Below are 22,582 nucleotides of genomic sequence, written 5' to 3'. Positions count from 1 at the left end.
AAAAAATTTGTGAATCTAACAAACACAATATGATACTTGTAGTAGCCAAAAATTTCTCATCATGTTCTCTCCTCTGCAAATACAATTTCAATGTTACGTAAGTAGACAAATAATTTGTAAACGTTGTAAAGTAGAGAAACAAAAAATTTGTAAACAAATTTTAGAACCAAATCCTAAAAAATCTAACATGCTGAGATGTTGGTTTCTCCTACGTGACAAATAAAGTTAGATTTTTATTAAAATTTAATCAAATATAATTAAATTATATAAGAATATTAGTTGATTAAATTTATATTTTTTTTCAAGTCATACTTATTTTATTTTATTTAAAATTAATAGTACAATACAGGCCAATCTGTATGCTTCTAGGTCAGGCCTTGTAAAAGTGGGCATATCGCCTATTTATTAAAAAACTATTTGCAAGGCCGGAGCCTGGCTTATTTTACAAAATATACTAGGTCAGATCTGACTTAACGTAGGCTGAGGTGTAGGACCCTGTGGGCCGGCTCGGCCCAATTTCACCCCAAATCATTTCCTGGGTTCATTTTGTAGAGCTCTTGATGAATGCAATATTTCTTCCATATGATATATGTAGTTGCTAATTTTATGGTGTCCTTATTAGGCTTTTTTATTGTTTACTGATTAGTAAGGATGTAAATGGGTCGGACGGGGCTAAGCTTTGCATTAAATAGATTAGCTTTGTGTAAAATAATTTAAGTTTGACCTGGTCTATTAACCTTGTGTAGATCCAAATTATAAATTTGGCTTGACCTATATTTAAAAAATAAAAATCTTGGCCCAGACAAGTTAGCTTGTTTAAGCTTATTAGACGTTCAATAATTAAAAAAGTAATTAAAGTAATAGTATTTTATTATTTAAAATCATTAAAATAGTACTTTTATTTAAAATAAATAATATGATATAGGCCGACCTGCAGATTTACAGGTCCGGCATGTAAAAGAAAGTCTATGACCTTCTTTCTAAATATACTTTTTTAAAGCTTGAATCTATTCTATTTGACTATATATAATAGGCCGAATCCGACATGATATAACATGTACCCCTCTTAAATCACCTGATCCATTTACACCTTTTACTTATTATTACTTAGCTATGAACCTGAATTCACTGATGTTTAGCTTTAATTTAGGAATTTTTTAAAAATTCTTTCAATAATATTTTTATTATAATCTATTTTAAATATAAAATAACTAATAATAACTACTGTAACGTTAATCCCAAAGCATTCATATTTCACAAACTGGATTGGAAGAAATTCTTATATTACGACTTCATGTAACACATTAGGTTAGTATTTGACATAATTGAAGGCATTCTTTTGAAATTTGTATATTTTTGCACAGCCCCTACGATAATTTTTTTTTTCTTTCTTAAAACTGTTTTGTAAAATAGTTAATCAAATATATATGTTCTGTGTTTTTTGTATTTTGAAAATTAAAAATAAAAAATAAAATAAAATAATTTAGATATATTTTCTAAATATTATTCTAAAAACAAAAAAACAGTAATAATTTTTAGAATTAGTTTTACAAAACAAACGTTATCAAACAATTTTTTTTCTTCTGAAAATTAAAAAATTATTTTTGAAAACACAATTCAAACGCCCTATACTTTTTTGAATTTGAAACCCGAACCTGGTTTTCAATAATTTTGGCCAATCATCATATAAAATGAATAATTCAATGAGGAAGGATATTGAAACAACCAATTAGTGTTATTACCATTCAATTTTGTCATTGGATCGATTATGTTGATTTAATGGTTATATTTATTTCCATCTTTATATGGTTATAATTTCCAATATTTAATACTTTATATTTATTTCCACCTTTGTATGGTTATGATTTTCGATATTTAATGCTTTCATATTAAATATGAGACATCAAAACCATACAAAGATGGAAATAAATATAATCGTTGAATCAACATAATTGATCGAACGGTGAAATTGATTGGTCGTAACACTAATTGGTTGTTTCAATATCCTTCCTCATTCAATTATTCATTTTATATGATGATTGGCCAAAATTATTGGAGACCAGGTTCGGGTTTCAAATTCCAAAAAATATAGGGCATATTTGAATTGCGTTTTTTAAAATTATTTTTGCAAATTCAGACCACAACTTATAAGATAAAGTCTGATTGTTACAAAATTCAAATTAAGTTTGCGAGAGATAAAATATTTCAAATGAGGTGTCATTGCGTAGATCTCAAAAAGTTATGTGAAATAAAAAAAATTACCTGATTCGGATACCCGAGTTAAAAGTTATGGCCTTCAGAAGTTTTACGATCAAATTGTTAATTTTTTGTGACACGTGTCTGATCAGAAACGCCCAATTTAGGCGTGATTGGTGACGCCCAAATTGGGCGTGATATTGTGTAATAAATGTGTAATTATATCCGAAACTGCCATAAAGTTGTAATTTTTTATTTAAAAAACATTAAATTAATTTTTTTGCCCTACACGATAATATATTTTTTTATTCTTAAAACTGTTTCGTAGAGTAGATAATGAAATATATGTTTTGATGTATCTTGACAGTTAAAGTAAATATTAAAAAACAACAACTTAGACACGTTCTCTATATATTATTCTAAAAATAAAAAAATTATAATTTGTAGAACTAATTTTATAAAATAAGTCTTATTAAACAAGTTTTTTTTTATTCTGAAAATTAAAATTATTGTTTTTGGAAACACAATTCAAACATCCCTACGATCTATAGAAATCTGAAACCAAAACCTGGCCTTCAATAATTTTGGCCAATCATCATATAAAATGAATAATTGAATTATGTTACCTAATTAGACAATATTGTTTTTTAGTGGAAAAAGGAAATTAATCCTCGTTTTCCCGGGAGCAAGAAGGGAGACTTTGTACTGAATTTCTATTATTCAATATATATAACATTCGATGCGCACGTTAAGCAGTGTTCAATAAAAAATTATTGATTGTTGTTACTATAAATAGATAACCTTAATCTGATTTCCCCCCTCCTCATTTGGATTAAGAAAAAAGAAGAAAAAAAAATCATTGATTCCAAATTATGGTACCTTCGGTGTTAGTTTCTCATATGAATTCGTATGATTTAGTACGTCTTCATATTGGCAATGATCATTAATTATTAAATATTCTTTTATGGCTTTTATGTGGGATTAGTGCAATTGTTATAGAATTTATGATAACTTTTTTCCTTTATTGTAATTAGAATCAATCAAATTTATGATTATTTATACATGATGCAAATCAATTAATCACTGATTATGTTGCTTCTTCCATATTGAATTACATCCTCTCTGTCCAATCCCCACGTACTTTAGCCCTAGAAAACCCATCTCTATAACTTTGCCATCAGTATTATATATAGCTAGCTCTTCCTTTGACATTTACCACAAATCTGTCATTCATCCAAGTTTGTTCTTTTCAACAAACGGAAAATATGTCTCCACAAAGTGCAGTTCTTCCATTTTTCTTTTTTTTCTTCTCATTTGGCGGCTTGTCTTTTGGCTCTTTACTGGATTACACACGGTTTCAAACAGGTTATCCACGTTACTCGTGGCCTGGGAGGCTGGAGAAGCCAAAATATGAACGTTTTGGCTTCACCACTTGGGCTGATCGATTCACCCCATCTTCACTGTCTCAAAGTCAATTCACCCCATCTGCTTTGTCTCAAAGAATGGCAAATGTGAATGACTTTGGAGCCAAACCAAACGATGATGGAGATGATACCCAGGTAACGTAACAACAATAACATGATAAACATGACATATGTATATATATATATATATATATATATATATATATATATATATATATATATATATATATATATAGGATATATATATATATATGACATGTTTACAAATCAAAGTCGTTGATATTTTTTGATCTAACGGCTCTTAGATGAGGTGTCAAACTTTAAATTTGACACCGGTGTCAAAAGATCCTGCCTCATATATATATATATATATTCAATAGTCCATTTCTCAATCTCTTAACCTTTTTTTTTTAATTGTGCTTTAGGCATTTGAGAAGGCATGGAATGCAGCATGTTCTACAGGGAGTGTTCTTTTGGTCCCTGAAAATAGTTTCTACTATCTAAAGCCAATAACATTTTCAGGCCCATGTAAACCAAATACTGCCTTTACGGTGAGATATATGTTCAAAAGCAATGTTTATTGATAAATCATTTGTTTATCACTGGTAGTTCATTCTAATATTGTTTTGTGTTTCCTGCTTCTTCTTGTTAGATCCGTGGAACAATCATCGCATGGCCTGATATGTCAGCATACGAAAACACAGGAAAAAGTGGCCTCAAATATTGGATTATGTTTGATGGTATCACGAATCTCAGAGTTTATGGAGGCGGCCTCATCGATGGGAATGGCAAGAAATGGTGGATGAACTCTTGCAAAATAAACAAAAACCTTGTAAGTTATTGAAGAAGTTTGACTCTATTGACTAAAACTCCTATTCCATTTTTACATTGTTCTGTTGGATTTATCTCCTCTAAATCATAGAATAATTAATATTTGAATAACCATTGATAATTATTATTATTATTTTTGCAATAAATATTGAATTTTAAAGAACACATATATATGACTATCCTATATTTAAATCTTTCTTGATTTTTAATTTATTGATTTTCAATACTGACCGTTATTTCTTTACTCTCCTCCTTTTGTTTCACAGCCATGCAAAGATGCGCCAACTGTAAGTACTTAATGTTCTTCTTAACATAAAGCTTGAACTATTATAATTTAACAATGCATGGTGCTCTATTTTCATACTAACTTATTGTTTTTCCTGGAAAATTTGTTGCATAGGCTGTGACTTTCGTTGAATGCAACTCCTTGAGAGTGGCAAACCTGAAGTCAAAAAATGCACAACAAATGCATTTTCGTATCCAGAGATGCAAGAATGTTAGGGTTAGGGATATGGTGATTACAGCACCAGAGTACAGCCCTAACACTGATGGTATTCATGTCACGGAGACTCAGGATATCATCATAAGCGACTGTAATATTATGACAGGTAAAACTGAAGATCAACAAAAAAAATATATTAAATAAAAAAATTCACTTGAATTTTAAAATTTCTAATTTTTTTTCCCACTACTTTATTGAAGGTGATGACTGTATTTCCATAGTAAGTGGGTCCCAACAAGTTCGAGCTATAAATATTACTTGCGGACCAGGACATGGAATCAGGTTTATGATTTATATCACAAACATCTCTAAGTTGCAGTTTTGTTTAGATTAATTTTTAATTGTTTGGTTAAATGTATTGATGTTGTTATTACTGTGCAGCATTGGAAGCTTAGGGGCTGATAATTCAGAAGCTGAAGTCTTTGATGTGCTAGTGAACAGTTCCACCTTAATAGGAACTGACAATGGAGTGAGGATAAAGACTTGGCAGGTATAAGTGTTTGACTTTGCTATTTGACACTCTATATCATTCCAAACGGTTGAAAATAGAGGCTTGATTATTAATATAAACTGCAAAAAGCATAATTGAAGTTGCCAACATAATTTTTGGCTTTACCAAAGTATAATGACATGACAATCAAAATGGGAAAACTCATTATGCACAATGTCGCATAAGTCATATTACATTTTCTATAATGTAATGCCTAATACTAAACATGTTTCCTGTAAGAGATTTTTTCCATACATGGGTGCATAAATTTAATCTGCACTAAACAAATAAAATTAAAAAAGATTGTTCCTAATACCCTTGTTAAATGTGAAGGGTATTTATTTTGAAAGATGAGAGGTGTTTTATTCATGTTATATATCTTATTTATTTATTTTTTCTCTATCTCAACACAGGGAGGTTCTGGTTTTGCAAGAAACATAAGATTTATGAACATAGAGATGCAAAATGTGTATAATCCCATATTCATAGATCAAAAGTACTGTGACCAGTCAACTCCATGCCCAGAGCAGGTGATTACTAAATGTTCTCGAACTGCATGTCCTTTATATAGACCAATTGTTTCTATGATATGATATATAGCATTGCATGAAATTTATCATGATAATAATGAGGACCACCTTGGTGGAATGACAGGGCTCTGCAGTGGAATTGAGCGACGTGCGGTATCAAAACATTAAAGGAACAAGTGCCTCAGAAGTAGCAATAAAACTTCACTGCAGCAAAAGCGTCCCTTGCAAAGGACTCTACATGCAAGATGTTGTTTTAACACCAGTAGACGGTGGCGACATCGAGGCTTCTTGTGCGAATGTTGAATATGTCAACAGAGGAAAGCTTTACCCTCAATGTGTTCCTTCTTGAAGAAAGAAGGAATAATGTGGTCGTTTGCATTTGCAAATTTAAATTCCTATTATGTTATTTATTATTAATTAGTAAGTACCAACTAAGTTATTTAGAACTAGGGGCACCAATGCATATTCGTGTTGCTAGTCTAATTTTATTTTATTTTGAATAAACTATGGTCTTTTTGTTTTGTTTTATTTCTAGTGTTAGTTTTGCAATGAATGGATCGAGATGTGAAGAAGAAAAATAGATATATAACAAAGATAAAACGAATGCTCAAAGCATATATAATAAACATATTGTTGGGTAATGGATGAAATATAACGAAATCTTAATCATTAAAATTAAGGAATTTGTGATTATCTCAGAAAATTGTAACTTTCTTAATTAAATCAAGAGATTTTATATAATTTTAAAGTTTAGCTGCCTATTATAATAGAGATTTTTTTTGGTTTTGATAGGATTCTGTCCAGTATTAAGAAATTTAATCATTTGTTATATTTGCCATAAAAAGAGACTTATTAACTTGTATTGTTTTGATTTTTAATTTTTTTAATTAATTATATATGTCTTTTTTTAAAATTTGACATAAATTTAAATAAAATAATTATAGTTTAATATATTAAAGTGAATTTTTAAATATAAAAAACATTTATTTCAATAACCAACCTAAAGACCTCTTAGTACAAGAGCAAATATTATCTAATATAAGGTATTTAAACTTTTTATATAAAAATTAATTTGTCCTACTCTATCTTTGCACGGACAAAGAATAACCGTAAATTTTATCAATAATTTTTATTTTGTTTAAAACAAGTGAAAATATTAAAACTGTGTTATTTATTTCCTATAAATTATATAAAAAAATTTCACTAGATGGGAATCCAAAAATATCACCTCTTGATAAAAAAAAGTTAAAAGCTTCCCGAAAGAGCTTTTTTTAAGATATATTTCAACATTTTGAAATTCTCATATTTATTTTTTATTTTACTCTTATTTTAAACTTTTATTTATAAATTTTATTATTTATCCTAATAATAAATTATTTCATCTCCTTTCCTTCAAAACTCTAAAAAGAACTTTATATAATTACCAAATAGCTTCAAAGAAAAATTGAACATTTTTTTAACTCTAACAAAAAGTAACTTTTATTCACAATTTTAATTCCAAGAAATCTTATTTTCTCAGAAAAATTTTAAGAATCCGTTAGCCTGTTAATTTTAACTTCTTAGCAAAACTAAGAATCAACTTCACAAAAAAAACTCAAATTATGTTGTTAAAACAAAAACCACAGTTTTAACGTCCAAAAAAAGTCATAAATCACAACAACAATTTATCACAATTTACATTTAAGTCACTCTCAAAATCAAAATGTTCAAACTAAATTGTATATATTTCATTAGATCTAACAAACAAATGCATACTATGTAAATTAAAATAATTACGTGAATCTAACAAACACAATATGATACTTGTCGTAGCCAAAAATTTCTCATCATGTTCTCTCCTCTGCAAATACAATTTCAAAGTTACATAAGTTGACAAATAATTTGTAAATGTGGAAAACAAAAAATAAGATTAAAGAAGAGAAACAAAAAAGATTAAGAAACAAAAAAAACCTTGGGAAGGTTATACTTACTACAAATTTTTCTTACTACCAAATCCTAACCGTTGATTTTTGTAAATCTAACAGCTATAATTTACTGATAATTAATGATTAATTAATAAGTGTGATCCAATAAATTATAATCGTTAGATTGACGGAAATCAGCGGTTAAAATTTGATAGTAAGAAAAAAAAATAGTAAGTATAACCTCTCCCAAAAATCTTTTAATATATTCATATACACAATCTAACATGCTGAGATGTTGGTTTCTCCTACGTGACAAATAAAGTTAGATTTTTATTAAAATTTAATCAAATATAATTAAATTATATAAGAATGTTAGTTGATTAAATTTATATTTTTTTCAAGTCATACTTATTTTATTTTATTTAAAATAAATAGTACAATACAGGCCAATCTGTATGCTTATAGGCCAGGCCTTGTAAAAGTGGGCATATCGCCTATTTATTAAAAAACTATTTCCAAGGCCGGAGCCTGGCTTATTTTACAAAATATACTAGGTCAGATCTGACTTAACGTAGGTTGAGGTGTAGGACACTGTGGGCCGGCTCGGCCCAATTTCACCCCAAATCATTTCCTGGGTTCCTTTTGTAGATCTCTTGATGAAAGCAATATTTCTTCCATATGATATATGTAGTTGCTAATTTTATGGCGTCCTTATTAGGCTTTTTTATTGTTTATTGATTAGTAAGGATGTAAATGGGTCGGACGGGGCTAAACTTTGCATTAAATAGATTAGCTTTGTGTAAAATAATTTAAGTTTGACATGGTCTATTAACCTTGTGTAGATCCAAATTATAAATTTGGCTTGACCTATATTTAAAAAATAAAAATCTTGGCCCAGACAAGTTAGCTTGTTTAAGCTTATTAGACGTTCAATAATTAAAAAAGTAATTAAAGTAATAGTATTTTATTATTTAAAATCATTAAAATAGTACTTTTATTTAAAATAAATAATATGATATAGGCCGACCTGCAGATTTACAGGTCCGGCATGTAAAAGAAAGTCTATGACCTTCTTTCTAAATATACTTTTTTAAAGCTTGAGTCTATTCTATTTGACTATATATAATAGGCCGAATCCGACATGATATAAAATGTACCCCTCTTAAATCACCTGATCCATTTACACCTTTTACTTATTATTACTTAGCTATGAAGAATTTAAACGAGAAATTGGCATGTTAATCTTTCCACCTGAATTCACTGATGTTTAGCTTTAATTTAGGAATTTTTAAAAAATTCTTTCAATAATATTTTTATTATAATCTATTTTAAATATAAAATAACTAATAATAACTACTGTAACGTTAATCCCAAAGCATTCATATTTCACAAACTGGATTGGAATAAATTCTTATATTACGACTTCATGTAACACATTAGGTTAGTATATGACATAAATGAAGGCATTCTTTTGAAATTTGTATATTTTTGCATAGCCCCCACGATAATTTTTTTTTTCTTTCTTAAAACTGTTTTGTAAAATAGTTAATCAAATATATATGTTCTGTGTTTTTTGTATTTTGAAAATTAAAAATCAAAAATAAAATAAAATAATTTGGATATATTTTCTAAATATTATTCTAAAAACTAAAAACAGTAATAATTTTTAGAATTAGTTTTACAAAACAAACATTATCAAAAAAAAAAAATTCTTCTGAAAATAAAAAAATTATTTTTGAAAACACAATTCAAACGCCCTATACTTTTTTGAATTTGAAACCCGAACCTGGTTTTCAATAATTTTGGCCAATCATCATATAAAATGAATAATTGAATGAGGAAGGATATTGAAACAACCAATTAGTGTTATTACCATTCAATTTTGCCATTAGATCGATTATGTTGATTTAATAGTTATATTTATTTCCATCTTTGTATGATTATAATTCCCAATATTTAATACTTTATATTTATTTCCACCTTTGTATGATTATGATTTTCGATATTTAATGCTTTCATATTAAATATGAGACATCAAAACCATACAAAGATGGAAATAAATATTACCGTTGAATCAACATAATTGATCGAACGGTGAAATTGATTGGTCGTAACACTAATTGGTTGTTTCAATATCCTTCCTCATTCAATTATTCATTTTATATGATGATTGGCCAAAATTATTGGAGACCAGGTTCGGGTTTCAAATTCCAAAAAATATAAGGCATATTTGAATTGCGTTTTTTAAAATTATTTTTGCAAATTCAGACCACAACTTCTAAGATAAAGTCTGATTGTTACAAAATTCAAATTATGTTTGTGAGAGATAAAATATTTCAAATGAGGTGTCATTTCATAGATCTCAAAAAGTTATGTGAAATCAAAAAAAATTACCTGATTCAGATACCCGAGTTAAAAGTTATGGCCTTCAGAAGTTTTACGATCAAATTGTTAATTTTTTACGACATGTGTCTGATCAGTGACGCCCAATTTAGGCGTGATTGGTGACGCCCAAATTGGGCGTAATATTGTGCAATAAATGTGTAATTATATCCGAAACTGCCATAAAGTTGTAACTTTTTATTTAAAAAACAATAAATTAATTTTTTTGCCCCACACGATAATATATTTTTTTATTCTTAAAACTGTTTCGTAGAGTAGATAATGAAATATATGTTTTGTTGTATCTTGAGAGTTAAAGTAAACACGTTCTCTAAATATTATTCTAAAAATAAAAAACAATTATAATTTGTAGAACTAATTTTATAAAATAAGTCTTATTAAACAAGTTTTTTTTTTATTCTGAAAATTAAAATTATTGTTTTTGGAAACACAATTCAAACATCCCTATGATCTATAGAAATCTGAAATCAAAACCTGGCCTTCAATAATTTTGGCCAATCATCATATAAATTGAATAATTGAATTATGTTACCTAATTAGACAATATTGTTTTTTAGTGGAAAAAGGAAATTAATCCTCGTTTTCCCGGGAGCAAGAAGGGAGACTTTGTACTGAATTTCTATTATTCAATATATATAACATTCGATGCGCACGTTAAGCAGTGTTCAATAAAAAATTATTGATTGTTGTTACTATAAATAGATAACCTTAATCTGATTTCCCCCCTCCTCATTTGGATTAAGAAAAAAGAAGAAAAAAAAAATCATTGATTCCAAATTATGGTACCTTCGGTGTTAGTTTCTCATATGAATTCGTTTGATTTAGTACGTCTTCATAGTGGCAATGATCATTAATTATTAAATATTCTTTTATGGCTTTTATGTGTGATTAGTGCAATTGTTATAGAATTTATGATAACTTTTTTCCTTTATTGTAATTAGAATCAATCAAATTTATGATTATTTATACATGATGCAAATCAATTAATCACTGATTATGTTGCTTCTTCCATATTGAATTACATCCTCTCTGTCCAATCCCCACGTACTTTAGCCCTAGAAAACCCATCTCTATAACTTTGCCATCAGTATTATATATAGCTAGCTCTTCCTTTGACATTTACCACAAATCTGTCATTCATCCAAGTTTGTTCTTTTCAACAAACTGAAAATATGTCTCCACAAAGTGCAGTTCCTCCATTTTTCTTTATTTTCTTCTCATTTGGCGGCTTGTCTTTTGGCTCTTTACTGGATTACACACGGTTTCAAACAGGTTATCCACGTTACTCGTGGCCTGGGAAGCTGGAGAAGCCAAAATATGAACGTTTTGGCTTCACCACTTGGGCTGATCGATTCACCCCATCTTCACTGTCTCAAAGTCAATTCACCCCATCTGCTTTGTCTCAAAGAATGGCAAATGTGAATGACTTTGGAGCCAAACCAAACGATGATGGAGATGATACCCAGGTAACGTAACAACAATAACATGATAAACATGACATATGTATATATATATATATATATATATATATATATATATATATATATATATATATATTCAATAGTCCATTTCTCAATCTCTTAACCTTTTTTTTTTAATTGTGCTTTAGGCATTTGAGAAGGCATGGAATGCAGCATGTTCTACAGGGAGTGTTCTTTTGGTCCCTGAAAATAGTTTCTACTATCTAAAGCCAATAACATTTTCAGGCCCATGTAAACCAAATACTGCCTTTACGGTGAGATATATGTTCAAAAGCAATGTTTATTGATAAATCATTTGTTTATCACTGGTAGTTCATTCTAATATTGTTTTGTGTTTCCTGCTTCTTCTTGTTAGATCCGTGGAACAATCATCGCATGGCCTGATATGTCAGCATACGAAAACACAGGAAAAAGTGGCCTCAAATATTGGATTATGTTTGATGGTATCACGAATCTCAGAGTTTATGGAGGCGGCCTCATCGATGGGAATGGCAAGAAATGGTGGATGAACTCTTGCAAAATAAACAAAAACCTTGTAAGTTATTGAAGAAGTTTGACTCTATTGACTAAAACTCCTATTCCATTTTTACATTGTTCTGTTGGATTTATCTCCTCTAAATCATAGAATAATTAATATTTGAATAACCATTGATAATTATTATTATTATTTTTGCAATAAATATTGAATTTTAAAGAACACATATATATGACTATCCTATATTTAAATCTTTCTTGATTTTTAATTTATTGATTTTCAATACTGACCGTTATTTCTTTACTCTCCTCCTTTTGTTTCACAGCCATGCAAAGATGCGCCAACTGTAAGTACTTAATGTTCTTCTTAACATAAAGCTTGAACTATTATAATTTAACAATGCATGGTGCTCTATTTTCATACTAACTTATTGTTTTTCCTGGAAAATTTGTTGCATAGGCTGTGACTTTCGTTGAATGCAACTCCTTGAGAGTGGCAAACCTGAAGTCAAAAAATGCACAACAAATGCATTTTCGTATCCAGAGATGCAAGAATGTTAGGGTTAGGGATATGGTGATTACAGCACCAGAGTACAGCCCTAACACTGATGGTATTCATGTCACGGAGACTCAGGATATCATCATAAGCGACTGTAATATTATGACAGGTAAAACTGAAGATCAACAAAAAAAATATATTAAATAAAAAAATTCACTTGAATTTTAAAATTTCTAATTTTTTTTCCCACTACTTTATTGAAGGTGATGACTGTATTTCCATAGTAAGTGGGTCCCAACAAGTTCGAGCTATAAATATTACTTGCGGACCAGGACATGGAATCAGGTTTATGATTTATATCACAAACATCTCTAAGTTGCAGTTTTGTTTAGATTAATTTTTAATTGTTTGGTTAAATGTATTGATGTTGTTATTACTGTGCAGCATTGGAAGCTTAGGGGCTGATAATTCAGAAGCTGAAGTCTTTGATGTGCTAGTGAACAGTTCCACCTTAATAGGAACTGACAATGGAGTGAGGATAAAGACTTGGCAGGTATAAGTGTTTGACTTTGCTATTTGACACTCTATATCATTCCAAACGGTTGAAAATAGAGGCTTGATTATTAATATAAACTGCAAAAAGCATAATTGAAGTTGCCAACATAATTTTTGGCTTTACCAAAGTATAATGACATGACAATCAAAATGGGAAAACTCATTATGCACAATGTCGCATAAGTCATATTACATTTTCTATAATGTAATGCCTAATACTAAACATGTTTCCTGTAAGAGATTTTTTCCATACATGGGTGCATAAATTTAATCTGCACTAAACAAATAAAATTAAAAAAGATTGTTCCTAATACCCTTGTTAAATGTGAAGGGTATTTATTTTGAAAGATGAGAGGTGTTTTATTCATGTTATATATCTTATTTATTTATTTTTTCTCTATCTCAACACAGGGAGGTTCTGGTTTTGCAAGAAACATAAGATTTATGAACATAGAGATGCAAAATGTGTATAATCCCATATTCATAGATCAAAAGTACTGTGACCAGTCAACTCCATGCCCAGAGCAGGTGATTACTAAATGTTCTCGAACTGCATGTCCTTTATATAGACCAATTGTTTCTATGATATGATATATAGCATTGCATGAAATTTATCATGATAATAATGAGGACCACCTTGGTGGAATGACAGGGCTCTGCAGTGGAATTGAGCGACGTGCGGTATCAAAACATTAAAGGAACAAGTGCCTCAGAAGTAGCAATAAAACTTCACTGCAGCAAAAGCGTCCCTTGCAAAGGACTCTACATGCAAGATGTTGTTTTAACACCAGTAGACGGTGGCGACATCGAGGCTTCTTGTGCGAATGTTGAATATGTCAACAGAGGAAAGCTTTACCCTCAATGTGTTCCTTCTTGAAGAAAGAAGGAATAATGTGGTCGTTTGCATTTGCAAATTTAAATTCCTATTATGTTATTTATTATTAATTAGTAAGTACCAACTAAGTTATTTAGAACTAGGGGCACCAATGCATATTCGTGTTGCTAGTCTAATTTTATTTTATTTTGAATAAACTATGGTCTTTTTGTTTTGTTTTATTTCTAGTGTTAGTTTTGCAATGAATGGATCGAGATGTGAAGAAGAAAAATAGATATATAACAAAGATAAAACGAATGCTCAAAGCATATATAATAAACATATTGTTGGGTAATGGATGAAATATAACGAAATCTTAATCATTAAAATTAAGGAATTTGTGATTATCTCAGAAAATTGTAACTTTCTTAATTAAATCAAGAGATTTTATATAATTTTAAAGTTTAGCTGCCTATTATAATAGAGATTTTTTTTGGTTTTGATAGGATTCTGTCCAGTATTAAGAAATTTAATCATTTGTTATATTTGCCATAAAAAGAGACTTATTAACTTGTATTGTTTTGATTTTTAATTTTTTTAATTAATTATATATGTCTTTTTTTAAAATTTGACATAAATTTAAATAAAATAATTATAGTTTAATATATTAAAGTGAATTTTTAAATATAAAAAACATTTATTTCAATAACCAACCTAAAGACCTCTTAGTACAAGAGCAAATATTATCTAATATAAGGTATTTAAACTTTTTATATAAAAATTAATTTGTCCTACTCTATCTTTGCACGGACAAAGAATAACCGTAAATTTTATCAATAATTTTTATTTTGTTTAAAACAAGTGAAAATATTAAAACTGTGTTATTTATTTCCTATAAATTATATAAAAAAATTTCACTAGATGGGAATCCAAAAATATCACCTCTTGATAAAAAAAAGTTAAAAGCTTCCCGAAAGAGCTTTTTTTAAGATATATTTCAACATTTTGAAATTCTCATATTTATTTTTTTATTTTACTCTTATTTTAAACTTTTATTTATAAATTTTATTATTTATCCTAATAATAAATTATTTCATCTCCTTTCCTTCAAAACTCTAAAAAGAACTTTATATAATTACCAAATAGCTTCAAAGAAAAATTGAACATTTTTTTAACTCTAACAAAAAGTAACTTTTATTCACAATTTTAATTCCAAGAAATCTTATTTTCTCAGAAAAATTTTAAGAATCCGTTAGCCTGTTAATTTTAACTTCTTAGCAAAACTAAGAATCAACTTCACAAAAAAAACTCAAATTATGTTGTTAAAACAAAAACCACAGTTTTAACGTCCAAAAAAAGTCATAAATCACAACAACAATTTATCACAATTTACATTTAAGTCACTCTCAAAATCAAAATGTTCAAACTAAATTGTATATATTTCATTAGATCTAACAAACAAATGCATACTATGTAAATTAAAAAAAATTTGTGAATCTAACAAACACAATATGATACTTGTAGTAGCCAAAAATTTCTCATCATGTTCTCTCCTCTGCAAATACAATTTCAATGTTACGTAAGTAGACAAATAATTTGTAAATGTAGAAAACAAAAAATAAGATTAAAGAAGAGAAACAAAAAAGATTAAGAAACAAAAAACCTTAGGAAGGTTATACTTACTACAAATTTTTCTTACTACCAAATCCTAACCGTTGATTTTTGTAAATCTAACAGCTATAATTTACTGATAATTAATGATTAATTAATAAGTGTGATCCAATAAATTATAATCGTTAGATTGACGGAAATCAGCGGTTAAAATTTGATAGTAAGAAAAAAAAATAGTAAGTATAACCTCTCCCAAAAATCTTTTAATATATTCATATACACAATCTAACATGCTGAGATGTTGGTTTCTCCTACGTGACAAATAAAGTTAGATTTTTATTAAAATTTAATCAAATATAATTAAATTATATAAGAATGTTAGTTGATTAAATTTATATTTTTTTCAAGTCATACTTATTTTATTTTATTTAAAATAAATAGTACAATACAGGCCAATCTGTATGCTTATAGGCCAGGCCTTGTAAAAGTGGGCATATCGCCTATTTATTAAAAAACTATTTGCAAGGCCGGAGCCTGGCTTATTTTACAAAATATACTAGGTCAGATCTGACTTAACGTAGGCTGAGGTGTAGGACCCTGTGGGCCGGCTCGGCCCAATTTCACCCCAAATCATTTCCTGGGTGCCTTTAGTAGAGCTCTTGACGAATGCAATATTTCTTCCATATGATATATGTAGTTGCTAATTTTATGGCGTCCTTATTAGACTTTTTTATTGTTTACTGATTAGTAAGGATGCAAATGGGTCGGACGGGGCTAAGCTTTGCATTAAATAGATTAGCTTTGTGTAAAATAATTTAAGTTTGACCTGGTCTATTAACCTTGTGTAGATCCAAATTATAAATTTGGCTTGACCTATATTTAAAAAATAAAAATCTTGGCCCAGGCAAGTTAGCTTGTTTAAGCTTATTAGACGTTCAATAATTAAAAAAGTAATTAAAGTAATAGTATTTTATTATTTAAAATCATTAAAATAGTACTTTTATTTAAAATAAATAATATGATATAGGCCGACCTGCAGATTTACAGGTCCGGCATGTAAAAGAAAGTCTATGACCTTCTTTCTAAATATACTTTTTTAAAGCTTGAATCTATTCTATTTGACTATATATAATAGGCCGAATCCGACATGATATAAAATGTACCCCTCTTAAATCACCTGATCCATTTACACCTTTTACTTATTATTACTTAGCTATGAAGAATTTAAACGAGAAATTGGCATGTTAATCTTTCCACCTGAATTCACTGATGTTTAGCTTTAATTTAGGAATTTTTTAAAAATTCTTTCAATAATATTTTTATTATAATCTATTTTAAATATAAAATAACTAATAATAACTACTGTAACGTTAATCCCAAAGCATTCATATTTCACAAACTGGATTGGAAGAAATTCTTATATTACGACTTCATGTAACACATTAGGTTAGTATTTGACATAAATGAAGGCATTCTTTTGAAATTTGTATATTTTTGCACAGCCCCCACGATAATTTTTTTTTTCTTTCTTAAAACTGTTTTGTAAAATAGTTAATCAAATATATATGTTCTGTGTTTTTTGTATTTTGAAAATTAAAAATCAAAAATAAAATAAAATAATTTAGATATATTTTCTAAATATTATTCTAAAAACTAAAAAACAGTAATAATTTTTAGAATTAGTTTTACAAACCAAACGTTATCAAACAATTTTTTTTTCTTCTGAAAATTAAAAAATTATTTTTGAAAACACAATTCAAACGCCCTATATTTTTTTGAATTTGAAACCCGAACCTGGTTTTCAATAATTTTGGCCAATCATCATATAAAATGAATAATTGAATGAGGAAGGATATTGAAACAACCAATTAGTGTTACTACCAATCAATTTTACCATTAGATCGATTATGTTGATTTAATGGTTATATTTATTTTCATCTTTGTATGGTTATAATTCCTAATATTTAATACTTTATATTTATTTCCACCTTTGTATGGTTATGATTTTCGATATTTAATGCTTTCACATTAAATATGAGACATCAAAACCATACAAAGATGGAAATAAATATAACCGTTGAATCAACATAATTGATCGAACGGTGAAATTGATTGGTAGTAACACTAATTGGTTGTTTCAATATCCTTCCTCATTCAATTATTCATTTTATATGATGATTGGCCAAAATTATTGGAGACCAAGTTCGGGTTTCAAATTCCAAAAAATATAGGGCATATTTGAATTGCGTTTTTAAAAATTATTTTTGCAAATTCAGACCACAACTTATAAGATAAAGTCTCATTGTTACAAAATTCAAATTATGATTGTGAGAGATAAAATATTTCAAATGAGGTGTCATTGCATAGATCTCGAAAAGTTATGTGGAATAAAAAAAATTACCTGATTCGGATACCCGAGTTAAAAGTTATGGCCTTCAGAAGTTTTACGATTAAATTGTTAATTTTTTGTGACACATGTCTTATGAGTGATGCCCAATTTAGGCGTGATTGGTGACGCCCAAATTGGCATGATATTGTGCAATAAATGTGTAATTATAAACTGCCATAAATTCGTAATTTTTTATTTAAAAATAAATTAATTAATTATTTTGCACCACACGATAATATATATTTTTATTCTTAAAACTGTTTCGTAGAGTAGATAATGAAATATATGTTTTGTTGTATCTTGAGAGTTAAAGTAAATATAAAAAAACAACAACTTAGAAACGTTCTCTAAATATTATTCTAAAAATAAAAAAACAATTATAATTTGTAGAACTAATTTTATAAAATAAGTCTTATTAAACAAGTTTTTTTTATTCTGAAAATTAAAATTATTGTTTTTGGAAACACAATTCAAACATCCCTATGATCTATAGAAATCTGAAACCAAAACCTGGCCTTCAATAATTTTGGCCAATCATCATATAAAATGAATAATTGAATTATGTTACCAGATTAGACAATATTTTTTTTTAGTGGAAAAAGGAAATTAATCCTCGTTTTCCCGGGAGCAAGAAGGGAGACTTTGTACTGAATTTCTATTATTCAATATATATAACATTGGACGCGCACGTTAAGCAATGTTCAATAAAAAATTATTGATTGTTGTTACTATAAATAGATAACCTTAATCTGATTCCCCCCATTTGGATTAAGAAAAAAGAAGAAGAAAAAAATCATTGATTCCAAATTATGGTACCTTCGGTGTTAGTTTCTCATATGAATTCGTATGTCTTCATATTGGCAATGATCATTAATTATTACATATTCTTTTATGACTTTTATGTGGGATTAGTGCAATTGTTATAGAATTTATGATAACTTTTTTCCTTTATTGTATATTAAAATCAATCAAATTTTGTTATCAAAAAAAAAAATCAATCAAATTTATGATTGTTTATACAGGATGCAAATCAATTAATCACTGATTATGTTGCTTCTTCCATATTGAATTACATCCTCTCTCTCCAATCCCCACGTACTTTAGCCCTAGAAAACCCAGCTCTATAACTTTGCCATCAGTATTATATATAGCTAGCTCTTCCTTTGACATTTACCACAAATCTGTCATTCATCCAAGTTTGTTCTTTTCAACAAACTCAAAATATGTCTCCACAAAGTGTAGTTCTTCCATTTCTATTTTTTTTCTTCTCATTTGGCGGCTTGTCTTTTGGCTCTTTATTGGATTACACACGGTTTCAAACAGGTTATCCACGTTACTCGTTGCCTGGGAGGCTGGAGAAGCCAAAATATGAATGTTTTGGCTTCACCACTTGGGCTGATCGATTCACCCCATCTTCACTATCTCAAGGTCAATTTACCTCATATGCTTTGTCTCAAAGGATGGCAAATGTGAATGACTTTGGAGCCAAACCAAACAATGATGGAGATGATACCCAGGTAACATAACAACAACAACATGATAAACATGACATATATATATATATATATATATATATATATATATATATATATATATATATATATATATATATCAATAGTCCATTTCTCAATCTCTTAACCTTTTTTTTTTAATTGTGCTTTAGGCATTTGAGAAGGCATGGAATGCGGCATGTTCTACAGGGAGTGTTCTTTTGGTCCCTGAAAACAGTTTCTACTATCTAAAGCCAATAACATTTTCAGGCCCATGTAAACCAAATACTGCCTTTACGGTGAGATATATGTTCAAAAGCAATGTTTCTTGATAAATCACTTGTTTATCACTGGTAGTTCATTCTAATATTGTTCTGTGTTTCCTGCTTCTTCATGTTAGATCCGTGGAACAATCATTGCATGGCCTCATATGTCAGCATACGGAAACACAGGAAAAAGTGGCCTCAAATATTGGATTATGTTTGATGGTATCACGAATCTCAGAGTTGATGGAGGCGGCCTCATCAATGGGAATGGAAAGAAATGGTGGATGAACTCTTGCAAAATAAACAAAAACCTTGTAAGTTATTGAAATTTGACTCTATTGATTAAAACTTCTATTCCATTTTTACATTGTTCTGTTGGATTTATCTCCGCTAAATCATAGAATAATTAATATTTGAATAACCAATGATAATTATTATTATTATTTTTGCAATAAATATTGAATTTTAAAGAACACATATATATGACTATCCCATATTTAAATCTTTCTTGATTTTTAATTTATTGATTTTCAATACTGACCGTTATTTCTTTACTCTCCTCCTTTTGTTTCACATTCATAGATCAAAGATGTGCCAACTGTGAGTATATATGTGTAACCTACTTAATGTTCTTCGTAACATATATACTTACAGTTGGCGTATCTTTGCATGGCTGCGAAACAAAAGGAGGAGAGTAAAGAAATAACGGTCAGTATTGAAAATCAATAAATTAAAAATAAAGAAAGATTTAAATATGGGATAGTCATATATATGTCCTTTAAAATTCAATATTTATTGCAAAAATAATAATAATAATTATCAATGGTTATTCAAATATTAATTTTTCTATGATTTAGCGGAGATAAATCCAACAGAACAAAGTAAAAATGGATTAAGAGTTTTAGGCAATAGAGTCAAACTTCAATAACTTACAAGGTTTTTGTTGATTTTGCAAGAGTTCATCCACCATTTCTTGCCATTCCCATCGACGAGGCCGCCTCCATCAACTCTGAGATTCGTGATACCATTAAACTTAATCCAAAATTTGAGGCCACTTTTTCCAGGATTTTCGTACGCTGACATATCAGGCCATGCAATGATTGTTCCATGGATCTAACACGAAGAAGAAGGAAACACAGAACAATATTAGAATGAACTACCAGTGATAAACAAATGATTTATCAATAAACATTGCTTTTGAACATATATCTCACCGTAAAGGCAGTATTTGGTTTACATGGACCTGAAAATGTTATTGGCTTTAGATAATAGACATTATTTTCAGGGACCAAAAGAACACTCCCTGTAGAACATGCCGCATTCCATGCCTTCTCAAATGCCTTGGTTTTGCAAGAAACATAAGATTTATGAATAGAGAGATGCCAAATGTGTCTAATCCCATATGCATAGATCAAAACTACTGTGACCAGTCAACTCCATGCCCAGAGCAGGTGATTACTAAATGTTCTCGAACTGCATGTCCTTTATATAGAGCAATTTTTTCTATAATGAGGACCATCTTGGTGGAATGACAGGGCTCTGCAGTGGAATTGAGCGACGTGCGGTATCAAAACATTAAAGGAACAAGTGCCTCAGAAGTAGCAATAAAACTTCACTGCAGCAAAAGAATCCCTTGCAAAGGACTCTACATGCAAGATGTTGTTTTAACACCAGTAGACGGTGGCGACATCGAGGCTTCTTGTGAGAATGTTGAATATGTCAACAGAGGAAAGTTTTACCCTCAATGCGTTCCAGCTTGAAGAAAGAAGGAATAATAATGTGGTTGTTTGCATTTGCAAATTTAAATTCCTATTATGTTATTTATTATTAATTAGTAAGTTTCCAATTAAGTTATTTAGAACTAGGGCACAAATGCATATTCGTGTTGCTAGTCTAATTTTTTTTTTATTTAACTATGGTCATTTTGTTTTGTTTTATTTCTAATGTTAGTTTTGCAACGAATGGATCGAGATGCGAAAAGCAAACTGCTGAAGAAAATAGTTATATATATAACAAAGATAAAAGGAATAATGCGCAAAGCATATATAATAAACATATTGTTGGGTAATGGATGAAATGTAACGAAATCTTAATCCTTAAAATTAAGGAATTTGTGATTATCTCAGAAAATTGTAACTTTCGTAATTAAATCAAGAGATTTAATATAATTTTAAAATCTAGCTGCCTATTCTAATAGAGATTTTTTGTTTTCTTTTTGATAGGACTCTGTCCTGTATTAAGAAATTTAATCATTTGTTATATTTACCATAAAAGGAGACTTATTAAACTTGTATTCTTTTGATTTTTAAGTTTTTTAATTAATTATATATGTCTTGTTTTTAAACTTTACATAAATTTAAATAAAATAATTATAGTTTAATATATTAAAGTGATTTTGTAAATATAAAAAATATTTATTTCAATAACCAGCTTAAAGACCTCTTGGTACAAGAGCAAATATTATCTACAATAAGGTATTTAAAATTTTTATATAAAAATTAATTTGTCCTAATATATCTTAGCACGAACAAAAGAATAACGGTAACTTTTATCAATAATTCTTAATTTTAATTTTATTTTGTTTAAAACAAGTGAAAATATTAAAACTGTGTTGTTTACGTCCTATAAATTGTATAAAAATCTTCCACCAGCTGGGAATCCAAGAATATCACCCCCATAGTGGCATTATTTCATGGGATTCTTATTCACAATTTTAATACCAA

At 28.7% G+C, this 22,582-nt stretch overlaps 2 protein-coding genes across 2 annotated transcripts; both read left to right on the top strand.

Annotated features, from left to right (window-relative positions):
* Positions 1–3,561: 3,561 nt before the first annotated feature.
* LOC133303126 (polygalacturonase-like) lies at positions 3,562–6,322 on the top strand (the record flags this gene model as incomplete). Its single annotated transcript, XM_061502999.1, has 9 exons — positions 3,562–3,755; positions 4,046–4,171; positions 4,273–4,452; positions 4,718–4,738; positions 4,852–5,059; positions 5,154–5,235; positions 5,335–5,443; positions 5,857–5,973; positions 6,098–6,322. Coding segments are annotated over 9 exons (1,262 nt in total), but the record flags the coding sequence as incomplete, so codon positions are not given.
* Positions 6,323–11,452: 5,130 nt separating this feature from the next.
* On the top strand, positions 11,453–21,619 carry LOC133303125 (polygalacturonase QRT2-like). The gene is made up of 9 exons (XM_061502998.1): positions 11,453–11,746; positions 11,890–12,015; positions 12,117–12,296; positions 12,562–12,582; positions 12,696–12,903; positions 12,998–13,079; positions 13,179–13,287; positions 13,701–13,817; positions 21,395–21,619. The coding sequence occupies exons 1-9, from the start codon at positions 11,453–11,455 to the stop codon at positions 21,617–21,619; spliced, it is 1,362 nt and encodes a 453-aa protein (XP_061358982.1).
* Positions 21,620–22,582: the final 963 nt, after the last annotated feature.

This window comes from Gastrolobium bilobum, unplaced genomic scaffold (assembly GCF_033153095.1).
Source record: "Gastrolobium bilobum isolate Gb01-03AN ecotype WA unplaced genomic scaffold, APGP_CSIRO_Gbil_v1 utg4340, whole genome shotgun sequence".
Taxonomy (NCBI): domain Eukaryota; kingdom Viridiplantae; phylum Streptophyta; class Magnoliopsida; order Fabales; family Fabaceae; genus Gastrolobium; species Gastrolobium bilobum.
Note: the sequence above shows the minus strand (reverse complement) of the source record. Positions and strands in the feature narration are given on the sequence as shown.

Bases quoted from the DNA above. Each gene is read 5' to 3' on its own strand.
- LOC133303125 (XM_061502998.1), top strand. From the start codon at position 11,453: ATGTCTCCACAAAGTGCAGTTCCTCCATTTTTCTTTATTTTCTTCTCA. The intron at 12,016-12,116 runs GTGAGATATATG...TCTTCTTGTTAG, and splicing joins AACCAAATACTGCCTTTACG to ATCCGTGGAACAATCATCGC. The intron at 12,583-12,695 runs GTAAGTACTTAA...TTTGTTGCATAG, and splicing joins CATGCAAAGATGCGCCAACT to GCTGTGACTTTCGTTGAATG.